A 16472-nucleotide genomic window follows, 5' to 3' on the forward strand; every position below is an offset into this window, starting at 1 on the left:
TCATCTTTCGAAGATACCACTTTATCTGTCATCCCCGTCAATCACAGTGCCTAATAGTGCATTTATTCAGTAAGATAACTGATGATTGATTCCCTCTAGCATTGAGTAGGCTGTATTAGATAATGTAAACGCTTATCATCAAAATTCTGAGTAAGAAAAAAAAGAAGACACTTATAATTACACTTAGGATGATGGGGACACAGAGATTGACATTTACAAAATTTTATATTGAGCCAGCACATAAAGGGACACAAGTGGACTTGTCTTCTGTTCGGGGTCTCGCGCGGGTCGATCACACCTCCGCACCTGCCCGCACGGGCCCCGGCCTCCTCTCCAGGGTCTCACTCGCGGAACTTTCACGGATGGGTGCAAGTCCAAGGGCTCCGGGTCGGCCCCGCCCCGGCCGGGCCGAGCTGGGCGGAGGCCCAGGTGAGGCGGCCCGCTCCGCACTTCCGCCCAGGTGAGTAGGCGGCCGCACTTCCGCCCAGGTGCGGGCAGCCGCCGAACTTCCGCCAGCTGAGGAGGCAGTGCCCGCGCAGCCCCGGGGCTCCCACCCCGCTGTCGCCGGACCGGGTAAGGCTCGCGGCGCCCCGGGCGGGAGCGGCGGCCCGGGCCGGAGGAGGGTGCGCCGGGCGGCTCGCGGGCTCCATGGCGGCCCGCGGCCCGGCCGATCAGCCCGGCGCCGACGTCCAGGCCCGCCCGGCCTGTGGGCTCCGCGGTCGCGCGTGCTCGCGGATCCAGTGCCCGCGGCTTCCCGGAGCGGGGCGGAGCCTCCCCGCAGACGGAGGGAGGGAGCGGAGGGGCCGACCTGGCCTCGGGTGGGCCTCGCGTCCCTAGGGCCTCTCTCTGCTCAGCTGGGGAGGTGGCTCTCAGCCTTCAGGGAAGTTACTGGGTTCCTGCCTGGCATCAAGTTCTGGAAAGCATTTCCAGATCTTGCCCATCTTTCGAATGCCCCTGCCCTCCCTGGAGTGTTCGCTTGCACTTTGTCTCCTGTGGGCTCTTATCACTTCTGATTTGAATGCCTTCTTGACTCGTTTGTCTCAGAGGGCACACCTTGCTGGGCCTGATTTCTCTAGATTGCCTCTCTGCTTCTGACCTATATGGTCTTAGCATCGGTAGGTGTCCAACGACTGTGTCTTCAATTAAGAAGCCTACGGAGGGCTAGAATGCTGTCAGTTCCTTTGACACTGCTAGAGCACCTTCCAGGCTGGCCAGCCTCCCCCTGGTTTCGGCCTCACCGTGTCTAGGTGAAAGCTAGGGAGAGGTGGGATTGAAAAACGGCAATCTGTTTATTTTGCAGAATTAGAAAACGAGAGGTGACCTTTGGATATTTTTAGGGCCCTGATAGCCTTTATAAAGATTATTGAAGTTTTAAGATAATTTGAACGTTAAGAAATGCAGGTGTGGAAGATTTTTACTGCTAGAGTTTGGAAGCGGATTGCAAAGCGGTTGTACCCATACTAATTTAGGTGCTGTTACTGGTGGTGTATAATGAGTGGACTTGTCCTCGGAAGAATGATTTGATTTGGAACTTGCTCTGTAGGCCAGGCTGGCCTCGAACTCGGGAGATCCACCTGCCTCTGCCTCCCGAGTGGTGGGATCAAGGTGTGTGTGACAATCACCGGCTTCACTTTGTGTTTTTGAAGATAGAAATATAGATCTGTGTTTTCATAACGAATTCCCTTTTTCTTGAGACAGCCCAACATTTCCCAGTACTTACAGTTGGGTTTAATAATTATTTTTACATCAAACAGCTAAGCAGCCTAAACTTGCTTGCTTTGTTAAAGTTTAACACAAACACATTGCTTTGGGGAAGCCAAAAAGGGGTTAGTTCGCTGAAGTCTTTGCTGGTCTTGATGGGAGAGTTAAGTTTCTTGAGAAAACAGGGATTTTTTGCCAGAATATTTGAGATCATGTAATCATTGATACATTTTTTTTTAAAACTTGGATTTTGTATATATTTGGATGTCTTCTAGAGCCCCCAGTGTAGATTCTGTTACAAATGGAAGGATTTAGTGCTTGCATTTATTTGTATTTATTTATTGGTGCTAAGGGTGGAAACCCAGGGCCTTGCACATGCTAAGCTCTTGCTCTACAAACAAACAGTACATTTTTAGTGAGATGAATAGATAGGTGCTGAGGACCCGGTAGAGTTTAAGGATAGGCATGACTTGGCAAGTGGTTTGTGCTGGATCTCCACTTGGAAATCATCTGCCTCACTGGGATTTGGAGAGGTTGAGAGGAAACAGTTCTAGAATGTGTCTTGTTGCAGCAAGCAACTGCTCTCCCGCTGTCCTCTCTGCTCAGATGCAATCAGGAAGAACTCAAGCCTGTTAGCATTCTTACCGGGATAGTCAGAGACCGAGCTGAGAGGCAGAAGTCTTTGCTAAAAACATTGCAATCATTCTCAAAAAGTCTAGGATAGGTCAGTGCTTTGTGGTGAACACAGAAACAAGCAAAATGGGGCTCTTTGGGACTAAGATGCATTGTAAGTGATTCCAAAAACAGTGTATGAAATATCTTATTTTTACATTACTTGTATATTTAAATGATGCTTTATATGTATTGGGTTACATAAAATATGTATTAAAGTTACATTTTCTTTTATATGGTACTATCAAAAACTTTTAGATTTCTTCTTACTATTTTATTCTTTTTTTTTTTTTTTTTTTCAAGACAGGGTTTCTCCCTGTAGCCTTAACTGTCTTGGCACTCAGTCAGTAGGCGAGGCTGGCCTCGTTTCTCTGGGATTAAAGGCATGTGCCACCACTGCCTGGTTATTTTAATTATTTTTAAAATTAAGTGTCTGTGTGGTTATGTGCAACTGAATGTAAGTGCCCGAGGAGGGAAGCCAGGTGAGCGCCTGACATGGGTCCTGGAACTGAATCTGGATCCTGTGTAAAGGTGGTATCAACACTTAAGTGTTCAGCCATCTCTCCTTCCCTTGTCAGAAATTTAAAATTAAACCTGCGGCTCATATTCTCTTTCTGCCAGAAGATGCTAGGTAAGGATTCCATATGTATTCACCCTTCAGCAGATTTGATATTAGCGTTAACACTCCAGTGTAAGTTGACAGCGGCCTCAAACTCACCATCCTCTTGCCTATGGAATGCTGGGACGTAGGTGTGTATCACCTTATGGTGGTGCATGCCGTTAATCCCATCACTCAAGAGGCAGAGTTAGGAGGATCTCTGAGTTTCAGGCCAGTCTGCTCTGGACCAACCAGGGCTACATAGTAAGACCCTGTCTCAAAAAAGAAAAAAATTAGTATAGAGGCCTTTCTTTGATCATGTGCTTTGTATTAATTGCACTGATGAAAGGTTTTATTGTTCGCCTTCTCTGTATTGATTACATAGCAAAACCACAAATGACATATTAAAGTCTTTGAAATTGCAAACTGTCATGTAATTTTGATTGAAAGTGACCCTGACAATAATAGTCTTCATTTGTTGAGTGTGTGCCATTTGCTAGGCCAAATGCTGTATTTTATGTAGTCTTCTCAACAATTAAATATTTAATATGATTTTTTTTCTGAATTCTTTTTCTTTTCAAGTTTGTATTAACTTCACAAGCAAAGGGGGATGAGCTAAATGAATATTGAGGGTCAAGTTGTCCTCAACTTGCACAGTTGAGTTTGAAATTTCTTCTTATTTTTAGCTATTTGCCAAAAAAGTCATGAGCATTTGATACACCTCTCCCCCGTGAAGTCAGTTCTCCTCAGTGGCATCCCTCCATGTTTTCATGTATAGTTTTTTGTTTGTTTGTTTTGTTTTGTTTTGTCTTCCCCCCCTCCCCCTTCATGGCATCGTTCCCTTGTGTTTTAATTGAGTTTTTTGGATTTGTGGAACACAGATGATAAGACATTAAGAACCTCAGTAAGATAATGTTTTTCAGAATGGCCTTGTGTTGTATAGAATAGATGCTGAAATAGTTAATTCAGCAGAGACGTATGTTTTTCTTTTTTTTCTGTTCTGGGAAGAAGTGGAGATAGGGTCTTTATATGTAGCCCAGGCTAACGTGGAACTCTTAGTGTAATCTAGGTTAGCCTACACCACTCAGGAACCCTTCCACCTCAGCCTACAAGTGTTTGAATCACAGGTGGGAGCTACACACCCAGCAGCAGAAGAATGATTGTTGGAAAAAGGAGACTGAACATTGATGGGTAGGACTCCAAAACCTAGAACGGCCTTCCTTGTCAATTTACTAGGTTGTTTAGAATTTGAAGAAAACAGTATGACCATAATCCTAGAGACTCGTGAGGGTGCAGTCTGCACATGGGGGAAATAGACCAGCGTTGAGGCAGTAGTTCATTGTTAGTGGACTCAACATTCTGGCCCTTTCAGTGGAGGACTGATTGCAGCATCCATTAAGAACATGATCATAGGGCTGGAGAGATGGCTCAGGGATTAAGAACTCTGGCTGCTCTTCCAGAGATCCTGGGTTCAATTCCCAGCAACCACAGGGTGGCTCACAACCCTTATAATGAGATCTGATGCCCTCTTCTGTGATACAGGCACACATGGAAATGAGGCACTGGTATAAATCGTAAATAAATCTTAAAGAACATGAACAGAGATTTAATAAGTGTGAAATTTGTTCAGATTTGTTGCGGTTACTTGTGTGGGGAAAACTGTCACTAACATAATGACAGAAGTATAACACAGAGCAGTTTAACTTATACAAAATCAACCAAATTGGAGTTGAGTACAAATAGGAATTGATTCAGGTATTTCAATGATAAAATTCATATTTTGCCAACTGAAGTATTCTTAAGAACTAATATGATTTCTCATGGTATCTCCCAACTTAGATTGCAATATTTCCTCCATCTGTACTCTTGGGTGACCTTAAAACATTTCACGTAGCTTTAGCATCTAGCCTCATTCTGGGCTTGCTTTTTCTTACATTCTAGGGATGTGGTCTTTTGACAGTGGAAACATGTACATTTTTTATATTGAGTTGGTCTAGAAAAGCTTTCTCCAGGCTTTTGTAGGAAACCTGACTTGTGTTGCTGAAAATTTTGGGGAGACCTGGTGGAGTTGCTACATGTTATCAGGGAAATTGGTATACTCCACTCTGAAGAGTTCTTAGCATTGCTATTAAAAGAATTTAAGAGTGGCTCAAAAGGAAGCTAGAGAACGACAACTTTATTAGAGTTTAAAAGAAAAACCCCAAGGAGGACCAGCTGTAAATCTAGGCAGCTGCCTGGAGGAGGCAGCTAGAGAAGAGGGAGAGAAAAATTCATGCTATTTGAGTATGTCATGGAGGTCAAGGGGAACGGGGCTCTAGAGAAAGACAGAAGCCTATCATACCAGAAAAGGCGTTTGTAGGCTCTGGCCAGCATCTGAAGGAAAAAAGAAAAAAAAAAGGAAAAATATGCCTTTCTGAGTCAGGATTTGGGAGGGCAGACCTAACAGAGCTTTGTGGCATTAATGGGAAAAATTATTCCTCCTATCTCTTCAGCGTGGAGTAAGGAGGATCAAGCCTTCCTGAGGCTGGTCCCTTAGCCAGTGTATTGACCTGCCCAACTGGAATGTTAAGTCTCCACCCAGGCCAGAGATTCCATTCTCCTGACCAGAGGGAAATAGCTTTCCCTTAATGGGCCTTTAATGCCTCCGTGGTGCTTGAGCTTGTATTGCATGACAGCTGATGCAGTTATTTAGAGTTCTGGGGGCAGCCACCGACACTCTGGCTTGGATTCTCTTTGTTAGTGACAAGTACCTAGTAAAGGTGGAACTTTAAGGAAGATGAACAAATCCTGACCTTTGACTCTGAAGGAAGCATAGTTAAAGCTGTTCATGGACTTCATTTTTTTTAAAGAGCTTCACTGTGAGTTTACAGGTAAAATTAAGCTCATGGATTTTCAAGCTTCCTGGTTCAGTGAGCTCTGGAGTTAAGAACTACCCACTTGTAATGGGGCCTATGCTTTCCCAGCAAGATAGCCAGTGACCTTATTCTCCAGATATTTCAAGTAGATGATCAAGATTTGTTAGTAGGAAATTAAATTCTCACGAGCTAATAAAAGTCCTTACTTTGTCTTGGATTCTTTTTTTCCACCCTGAGATAGGGTCTTACTATGTAGTCCAGTCTGGCCTGGAACTCCAGATGTAGACCAGGATGGCTTTGAATGCACAGAGACCTGCCTGTCTCTCCCTCACGAGAACGCTGGGATTGAAGATGTGCACCATCTCATCTGGCTGTTTAGATTCATGATCTGAGGAGTTAACAGATTATTTCTTTCTCAGTAAATGTTCATAAACCAGAAATTTAGATTAAATTCAATTTTTTTTTTCTGAGTCATCTCCCCCACCCCCAACTATTCCATCAGTTTGTATTGGAATAGGACATGGATTAAACACACACACACACACACACACACACACACACACACACACACAATTATACTTTTCTTCAATCAAACCTACAGTTGATATAAAAAATTCATGTCCCAAACTCTTGTTCAGTGATGGACTAGGACCTGCTGAGTAAAATAAACTTCTTTTTCTTTGTGTTTTTTTGCCTGAAGTTAACATTGGCTCTCTTCCTTGGTTGCTATACATTTTATTTAATGAGGCAGGCTCTCTCCCTGAGCCTGAGCTTACCACTTAAGGCTAGTCTAGCTTGCTAGCTTGCCTAAGGGATTTCCTCTTTCTGCCTCCCTAGTTTGGGATTGCTGGTGGCTTCCATACCTGTGAGACTTTGCAGCATCGGTTGGGAATCCCAATTGTAGTCTGCACATTTCCTTGAAAGTGCTTTACCCGATGAGATATTTCCCAGCCCTTTTGGGATTCTTCAACACTGGGTCCTACTGTTTTAATTTTTACCCATGGGCAGTTGTATGTAGCCTATCTATGGCAAATTGTACTCAGATTAAACATATTCTAGTTTCATTTCTGGGTGACAAAATATCTTGACAGAAAGCAGCTTAGGTGAGAAGAGGTTTATTCAGTTTATAATTCCAGGCACACAGCCCATTATTGGAGGGAAGTCCATCGAGCCTCTGTGGGTGCTAGGAACCAAATCTTGGTCATCTTCAAGAGCAGTGACTGCCTTTAACTACTCTTCAGCCCCCAAATTGCCATATTTCCTAGGTCTTCTATGTTTGCATAGGTCAGCCCTGTTAAACACAAGTCAGGGGATTGATCAGCTGCTTTTTACCTAATCTTTACTGAGGGGATCTCTTTTCTCATAGATTTCAAGATGCCTTCAATTTCATCCATTGAGAGACAATTTAAAAATTAATATTTATTTATTTATAATAATGTGTATGTGTATTTCTGTGCGGGTGTGTGTGTGTGTGTGTGTGTGTGTGTGTGTGCATGTGAGTGTGCTTACCTGCAGAGACCATAAGAGGGCATTAGATCCTTCTTGAGCTGGAGCTGCAGGTATTTGTGAGCAGCAGTTCTGAGAATCAAACTCTGGTGCTGAGCCAGCTCTACAATCCTGATAATACAATTTTTACCCCCTTTGAAGTCTTTGTTATGCATTTAAAGAATTGTGTATATACACTAAAATACAGTTAGTAAAGTATCATATTTTTAATTTTAAATTTACCTTGTGTGTGTGGTGTACATGTGTGTTGGTACACATATGTGCAAGTGTAACACGTGTGGAAGACAGAGGTTGACATCAGGTGTCTCGCTTATTTGCTTTCTACTTTATTTCCTGAGGCCTGGTCTTTCATTGCACCAGAGTTGGCTGATTCTGCTAGTCCAGCAGGCTAGAGCCAGCTGAACCTGGGAATCCCCAGTCTCTTCTCCCTGAGCTGGTGTTACAAGCGAACTTTCACATCTACACTACTTTTGTGTTGGTGCTTGGGACCCAATTGCTCTCCTCATATTTTTATCCATTGAACTCTTTCCCCAGCCTTAGTAGTGTATTTTTACAGTTGCTAAAAAGCAAACAGAAAACCTTGAATCTGTGTCCAGTGTTTTTAATTTATTTACAGCGTGGCTTGAACACAGGGCTTTCTAAATCCAAGCAAGCACTCTACCCCAGCCCAACAGATTCTTAGTGGTGGAAATATATTCTCAGAAAGTTCAGACAGCATTAAAGCATATTATTTATTTATGTGTGTGTTTATGTATGTGCACACATGTAAGCCTATGTATGTATGTCTCTGTAGCCCAGAGTAGCCTGGAACTTAGTGTGTATTCCAGGCTGCATTCAAACCCAGGGCAGTCCTCTTAATCATACATCACCACACTTTGACTGATACATTCCTATTTAAAATAGAAATCTGGATCCAATACTTTTTGATTTAGAAGTCTCTGACTATTTTCTGCTGACTCCAGGCTTAAAGCCAGCCTGCTGCTTAACCTACTAAAACAGCACAGTGCCTCCTCACCAACCTTTCAGAGGCAGAATTTTTTTTTTGGAGTGGGTGGGGGGGGGATACAAGAAATTATTATGAAAATCATTGTTTTAGAGACGGGTCTTGATATATATGTGTGTGTGTGTATATATTATGGTAGCCATACCTTGCTATGTCATAGGAAGGTATGTGATTGCTCATTTCCAGTCTTGGTACTTATTTCTTTGCTAGCCTACCATCAATTTGCAGTCTACACTTGTAGTAAGTCTAGTCTAACCTATCCTTTTCTTTTTATCTGCATCTTGTAGATGCATAGAGACTCTTATGTTAATCAGTGTGCCTAGATATATTTGTTCCAACAAAGTCATACCCTAGATTTTAATTAATTAATTAAACACTGTGCCATGTTTAATTTGTGGATTCTGTGCTGGCAGCACCAGGCTTGCATGAAAGCTTTCCCTTAGCACATGGTACACAACAATGCTACTGTTGCCTTGCAGTTTGATGCTGTTGTTGCTATCTTGCTATGTATCTTGTTCTCTTAGACCACCTTAGCTATTATCTTTTTGTTACTTTCACTACATTTATTTACCTATATGTATTTGTTGAGGTTGGGTCTGTTTTATAGCCTAGACTGACTTCAGACTCAAGGTCCTTCTGCCTCAGCCTCCTGTGTCCTGGGCATATTATATGCATGTTTTCCTATGCCCAGGTCGTTTTTGTTCACTTTTTGTGTTGGGGTCAGTAGCCCAGGCTGACCTCAAACCTGAATCCTCCTGTAGCCTCCTGAGTGCTGGGATTACAAATGTGTGTACCACAGCTGGCACTTTTCCCACTTTTTAAAAATTATAAAATTAGTGCTGTTGTTTATTTTTACTGCAGTAGTGAAGAATAAAACTTAAGAGTCTCAAAAGGGGAGGAGGTCCTCCCCATTCCGTGGACTTGGAAAGGGGCAGGGAGAAGCTGAGGGAGGGAGGGTGGGATTGGGAGGGAATAAGGGAGGGGGATACAACTGGGATACAGAGTTAATAAAATGTAACTAATAATAACAAAAAAAAATTAAACTTAAAAAAAAAAACTTAAGAGTCTCACACATGCTAGAAAAAAATTCTACTACTGAACCGTATTCTTAACCCATAGTTTTTGAATAGAAATTCAATCAACACTGAACTCTGTAAAGAGGCTAATATCTGTTTTATTACATTTCTGTGGTGTTGGAGATCGAATCCAAGGTCTCATGTATGCTGGTCATATGTTCTAATTATGAGTTGTAATCTCAGTCCTCCAAGGCTCACTTTTAAATGCCTCTTTCCTGTTTTCTGGAAGCAATAAGTATTCTTTCCTAAATGTGTTTTTTTTTTTTTTCCCTAGAGAATTCCCCAATGCACACATTTTTTTTTTTAATCTTACAGAAGTATGAAAATAACACAAATCTCCCCCTAATTCTGCTTTTCCCATTGCTGCACAACTTTCCTGTTTTTACAAAAAGGGTATGTTTTCCAGCATGCTCAGGTCTCATGTGGATTTGAGCTCGCGCTCAGTAAGTGTACAGCCGGAGTCAGACACAGATAGCTGTCCATGCTGGAGGGACCTTAGCCAGCAGCTAAATAGCACTTCCCCACACTTGATGGAAGACTGCCCACAAGCTTGAAGTCCTTTGAGGAGTCCATAGGAAGCTACCTCTGAGGGCATATTTTACAGCATCACTGAAATCCTTAGTTTGTCCACTCAAGTAAAATTTAGTTTCAGAACACATTTATTTTGAATAGCAAGTGGTTTGTTGGTAAGCAGATGGTTTTGATGCCAGGAATATGTTCCCTTGAGCAGGAGAGAATAATGAAATGCAAAGAATAAATACTTGGCTGACCATTAGAGGCATCAAGTAGAATTGCAAATCTCTCAAACCTAGAGAAGATTTATCCTCTTATAGTTCATTGTGGTCCTGATCACACAGCCTGCCCTGTGGAATTAGATAGTTTAATCACATGGTAACGAAACATGACCTGTTGGCACATAATTATGGCTATAAGAAATATGATGCGGTTGAGTATACAGCCTGACTGTACAGTGCTTGCCTAGTGTATGTAAGGCTCCGATCCACACCACTGTCGTGGCCCGAGTCTTAGACTGTGGCGACGATGTGCTTCTAAACGAAGATTTTTTTTTTGAAAAAATTTTCTTTTGATCTCTTGGAGACGCCTTTTTTAACGTGGCATACTTTTTCTGAGAGGTATATACAGAAATACTTCTCTAAAGGAAGCCTTTCTTTTCTTTTTTAAATTTGTTTTTACATGCTTACTTTATTCATTGATTGATTGATTGATTGATTGATTGATTGATTGATTGTATTTAATTTCAGATTGGGTCTTGCTGGCCTGGAACTCAAGGAAAACTTTTCTGTCTTGGAAGCCTTTATTTCCATAAGCTTTTTTTTTTTACTTATGCAAGCCAAACGTGCCTGTTTCCTGTTTCCCAGCCAGCTGTGCCCCATGAGTGCATGGATTCACAGACACTGTACCTGACATTTTAAAATAAAGGACTCTGTCAAAGTGTGTTTGTCAAGAAAGAGGCCTAAAGTCTGGGAACCCCCCGAGGCTGAAGGACAGAGCCATATGCTTGTGATGTTTCTTCCTTCCAGCTTCAGCTTACTCTATCATTTCAGTGACTGGAGATCATTGACTTTTGCAAGAGTTTTTCTATGAAAAAGTATGTAAAAAATACTCGTGTGTGCATCATTTTGCTGAGAGAGAGAGAGAGACAGAGAGACAGATAGAGAGACAGAAACAGACAGAGACCCAGAAATTGAAATCCTGGGAAGAGAGTGTGAGTTAAATATCCGCCTCTGCATTTGTCCTCCTGAAGGGCTGTGCAGGTTTGTCCTCCCACCTGCCTTAGTCCAGCCTTCTGTTGTTCTCTCATGAGCGAGTACATGTCAAGTTGACATTCAGCTATAGAAATGGCCCTTAGAGTTGGGAGCTTGCAGTCCTATCTTCCTGATAGTTACGTTAATGGCCATCAAGCTGGTTTGGGGCTCTGTGCAGGTATAGAAGAGGATGGTGCCCTTCTGGCCGCCCTGTTTTCACAGCTGCCTGGTAGTTGTTGTGAGAGCTGTGCAGTCGTAATGCTGAGTACACAGGAGGTGTTTCTGAGATGCCCTGTGTACAGGTTTTTGGGGAGTTTTCATCCTAGGGAGCACTTGCATGGACTGCTTGGACCTTTACCAATGCTGAAGAGAATTTTATTGTTGATACTTACCTCTTGTAGCCCAACGTGGCCTCAAATGTCTGATCTCTCTGTCCCATCCTTCCAGGGTTGGGATTACAGTTATCCACCCAGTGTTAATCTGTTTTGTGGGATAGTGGGGTGAACATGGGGCGTCCTGCATAATAATAGTTACATAGTTTACCACCTGAGCCACATCCCTACCTCCCCACCCCTGGCATAGTATTTTGGGGATTCATCCTTTTAGTTGTGTCAGTAGCTTTCCCCCCGAATGCTGTATTTACATATAATATTTATTTGCTTATTCACTTGTTTATGATTGGTCATCTCGGTATTCCTAGTTGGGGCCTTTTACAAATAATACTATGTATTTTCACATACACGTCATATTTTCATTTCTCTTGGATGAATTTATAAGCAGAAGGGATGGATTATATAATGAGTATATTTTTAACTTTGTAAGAAACTACTTCAGAAGCTGGGCGGTGGCAGAACATGCCTTTAATCCCAACACTCAGTAGGCAGAGGCAGGCGGACCTCTGTGAGTTCAAGGCCAACCTGATCTATAGAAGGAGTTCCAGGATGACCTGGGCTACACAGAGAAACCCTGCCTCAAAAAACAGAAGCAAAAAAAAAAAAAAAAAAAAAGGAAACTACTTATGATTTAAACTATAAAAATTTAGCAAATATAAAAACCCAATGATTTTCCAAAGTGATTGTGTCATTTTATTTCCCTGCTAACAGTATGTGGTAGTTCTAGCTGCTTTACTCTAGTGTTTTTTAATTTTCCCCATCTGAGTGGACATGCATTGATGTCTTATTGTGGTTTTAATTTGAATTTCACTGAGTCAGTCTTAATAAAGAACATTCTTGAAGTTTGCTTTGGTTTCCTCTGTAGGACTGCAGACATCTATAACAAAAGTTAATTTTTTTTTTCCTTTAGGCTTTTTGAAAGTGATTGAAAAGAATAATCCAAAATGCCTGAGAATCCTGCTGCAGGTATAACAGTTATCCGTTTTTATCGTTAAATTACTTACTGATTCAGAATGGATTGTGCTACGGTGTCTAACTTGAGCTCTTATCACCTTTCTCCAACCAAGAGAAAATGCAGGTCCTGCAGGTCCTTGATCGCCTCAGGATGAAACTTCAGGAGAAGGGTGACACGACACAGAATGAGAAGCTGTCTGCATTTTACGAGACCCTGAAGAGCCCTCTCTTCAACCAGATCCTTACACTCCAGCAGTCCATCAAGCAGCTGAAAGGACAGGTAAGCTTCTAGGCAGGCCTTTCCCCGATGGATCCAGACCAGGGGAGGAGTATAGGAGGAGCTAGAAGGATTGGAACTCTTAGTTTAGCAAAGGCTGCGTGGGGCCTGCAGGCTGTGGGCAGCACTCGTGGATGGTGTAAATGGTGATCAAGTGTATGTTGGGCTTTGGAGCGTGATAAATAAGCAAAGATCAAGTGCTTTAGAATCACAACATTTTATTCAAAACTATAAAGTAGCTTCTAACTTACTGTATTTTTTATTGTACAGTGCTGAGATTGAGCCAGGGCCTTATGTGTGATGGCACTCTGCTGCTGCTTTCCACTCTCAGCTCTCGGCACTTACTGTCTATTTAGTTACGGTTATTTTGTTACATTTTATTCTGTGTGAGCATGTCTGTGTGTGTTTGGTATGTACACGGGCAGGTGTGGAGGACAGATGACAACTTGTACAGTTGGTTCCCTCCCTATCCAATGAGGGTCCCAGAGATCCAACTCAGGCTATCAGGCATGGCTGCGAGTGCCTTTATCACCTCAACTGTTGTGCCTTCGCTCTCTCTTTCTCTCTCATTCTCTCTCTCGAACAAGTATATTGACTAGTTGATTTTCGTGTGGGTATGGCGTATGTATGTGTTTATGTCTGGGTACATGTGGAGGCCTGAGGACACGCTCACGGATTGTTGCTTACCTTCCACTTCTGCATGGGCTCTAGGGATTTGAACTCAGATCGTCAGAGTGCATGGTAAGCACGTTAATCAGAGGCCTCTCCTGGACTTGCTGTTTGTGTAATAATAGACTGTCTTTTATTAATTCTTTGACAGTTTCACACAAGTAAATAGTGTATATTGAACACATTTCTCCTAGCTCTTACCCTCTTCTACCAGGTACACCAGTATTTCCCCCTCCCTGCTTTAATCATATCTTTCTTTCTTTCTTTTTTTTTTTTTTTAACTGAGTCAGTTAATGCTGCCTGTTGGAATGTTGACTGTAGGTTTGACATTTATTCTTTTTTAAAAACACTAGTTTTTATTATTAATCATTTATTTGAGACAGGATCTTACTATGTAGCCCTGGCTGTCCTAGAACTCACAGAAGTCCACCTGCCCATACCTCCAAAGTGTTGGGATTAAAGACCTGTGCTACTTTGTCAGGCCCTTTTTATTTTTTGAGAATTTCTTACATAAGCACCCAGTTTATAACATTTCCACCTTATAGTCTCATCCTTCCAACCTCTCCTACTCCCTCTAAACTCCATGACGTCTTCTCCTTTAGTTATCTGTGCATTCATATACACACATGTGTATAGAAATACAGCCTGCTGAGCTCATTTAGTGATGCTCAGATGTATATGTGTTTAGGGATGACCACTTGGCAGGGTGGCTGCTTCTGCGCCACCCTCAACATTAACTGGCTGTAACTCATCTAGGGTGGAGCCCTCTGAGATTTACCCTGTTCATGTTGGTACTTCAGCTGGTACTTCAGCTGGCGTTGTCATTATGTAGGTCTTGTTTAGGCAACCATATTGTAAGAATTCTGTGGTTACAGCTCTTTGTTGTACATGTAAGATACTGTCCTCATCTTTATTCTTTTTTTTTTTTTATGTGTATGGATGCTTTGCTTATATTATACATCTGTGTACCTTATCTGTGCCTGGTGGCTGCAGAGTCTGGAAGAGGGTGTTAGATACCCTAGACTAGAGTTACAGATGGCTGTGAACCACTATGTGTGTGTTGGGAATTAAACCCAGGTCTTTTGGAAGAGCAACAAGTGGTGATAACTACCCAGCCACCTCTCCAGCCTCCTTGACATTTGTTATTAATGTTGCTTTTATTCTACTGTGTTAGCACTCTGATCAGCCAGTGGTTCACAAAAACTACTTCTTGTAATGGTAGGATGTTCTTTTGTGGAGTGTTTAAGTGGCCTTGTGATTTACTTCCCATTAATATTATACAAGGATGTTGTGTGCCTCAGTTTTCAAATTCACCAAGTGGGATAATGAATGACATCAGTTGGGTTATTACAAAAGATTCAATGAGATGGTGTAACATACATGCAGGAATCTCAGTCCAGAATCTGGCTCTTAGAAACACTTATTAAACTCTGTTGCTGTGAGTGCTGTGTGGGCCTCTGTGGATCTTCTGTGCCTCCTTCATGGAGGTATACAGATAAATGCGAAAGGGCCCAGTGTCTTAGATGTATCAAGAACAGATTTTAAACATTTTATGTAATATTAAAGAGCACCAGCTATAAGAACATACTGATTTGTTGTTAGGTACCTTATGTGTTTTCTTCCTCTTAAAGTTTTATTTTAGTTTTAATTATGTGCACGTGAGTGCAGTTTTGTGTGTGTTGTTTGGACAGAAGTGTCAGATTTGCTGGAGCCGGACTTATAGGCAGTTGTTAACTGCCTGACATTGGTGCTAGGAACTATACTTAGAAGAGCAGCATAACTGCCAAGTCATCTCTTTCTCTCTTTCCACACACACATACACACACAACACACACACACACACACACACACACACACACCTCTCTCACTTTTTTCTTTCTCCCCTCCGTCCCTGCTTGCCTCTTTCCTTCCTTTCTTCCTTCTTTGCTGAGACAAGAGTTTCACTCTGTAGCCCTAATTGGCCTGTATCTTGCTAAATGTAGACCAAGTTGATCTTGAACTCACAAACTCACATCTGCATCTAAGTACTGGTCTTAAAGTCAGGTGTCACATGCCTGCCCCTTACTTCTTTAATATGTGTGTAAATTACACATATAATGTAATAGATAGAAATTGTTTATTTTCTGTGGATTTCTGCTGATGATTTTATCTTTCTCTCCAACAGCTCAGCCATATCCCCTCGGACTGTTCAGCCAATTTTGATTTTTCTCGGAAGGGCTTGTTAGTGTTCACGGACAGTTCCATTACAAATGGGAATGCTCACAGACCTTGTAGTAATTTAACTGCATCTGGATTATTACCTTGGACTCCAAAGTCAGGAAATGAAGACTTTAACTTAGTCATTCAGCAGATGGCTCAGGTATGGTCATGTCTTGTCATGGAGTATTTAGCTTTATTAGTTTTTCTTCTGTTTCAGTTTAAAAAGGAGACCTATTTTATACTTAAATCTTTTTGCCTGAATACGTGTTACTGTGTATTTTGTTTGCTTGTGTTTTTACATTGTTAGGAAGAATTGATGCTACTTCTAACCTGTGTGTTAGAACTTGCGATTAAGACACAGGAGAGTAGGGTATGCTAGGGAAAGCCTGCAGCCCAGCACTCAGCAGGCTGAGGAAGGGCAGTCTCTCATTTGTGTCCAGTTTGAGCGTATAGTGAAGCCCTGTCTAAAAAGTAAAGAAAATACACAAAAACTGGATACCATGAGAAAATTTCCGTTTTAATTTTATATCAAAGTGGAATTTGTGAGTTATAATGAATATAGTTTAGAACATATAGGCAAACATTTGAGTGTAGCTCATAATACCTACCAAGAAGTAAGTGATAGACAACTGAAGGTTTTGAAGTTTTTAAAGAAAATTTAGAAATTCTTGCTGAAGACTTACTTGAGTTTGGTTCCTAGCACCCATATTCGTTAGCGTACAACTGCCTGTAACTCCAGCTCTAGGGATCCAAGCCCTCTTATGACCTCAGCAGGCAGTTCATGTACACATACCTACTCACAAA

The 16472-nt window shown here is 41.9% G+C and overlaps 1 protein-coding gene across 2 annotated transcripts in view; it reads left to right on the forward strand.

Moving 5' to 3' along the window:
- Positions 1–239: 239 nt before the first annotated feature.
- Positions 240–16472, forward strand: part of Patj (PATJ crumbs cell polarity complex component) — a 307127-nt gene continuing 290894 nt past the window's right edge. For both annotated transcript variants that reach the window (XM_055628777.1, XM_055628778.1), the window contains exons 1-4: positions 240–573; positions 12480–12535; positions 12637–12803; positions 15634–15828. In XM_055628777.1, coding sequence (XP_055484752.1) covers positions 12514–12535; positions 12637–12803; positions 15634–15828 — 384 coding nt within the window. In that variant the 5' untranslated portion in view covers positions 240–573; positions 12480–12513. The remainder of the gene's footprint in view (positions 574–12479; positions 12536–12636; positions 12804–15633; positions 15829–16472) is intronic.

This window comes from Psammomys obesus, unplaced genomic scaffold (genome assembly GCF_907164565.1).
Source record: "Psammomys obesus unplaced genomic scaffold, mPsaObe1.curated_primary_1811, whole genome shotgun sequence".
NCBI lineage: Eukaryota > Metazoa > Chordata > Mammalia > Rodentia > Muridae > Psammomys > Psammomys obesus.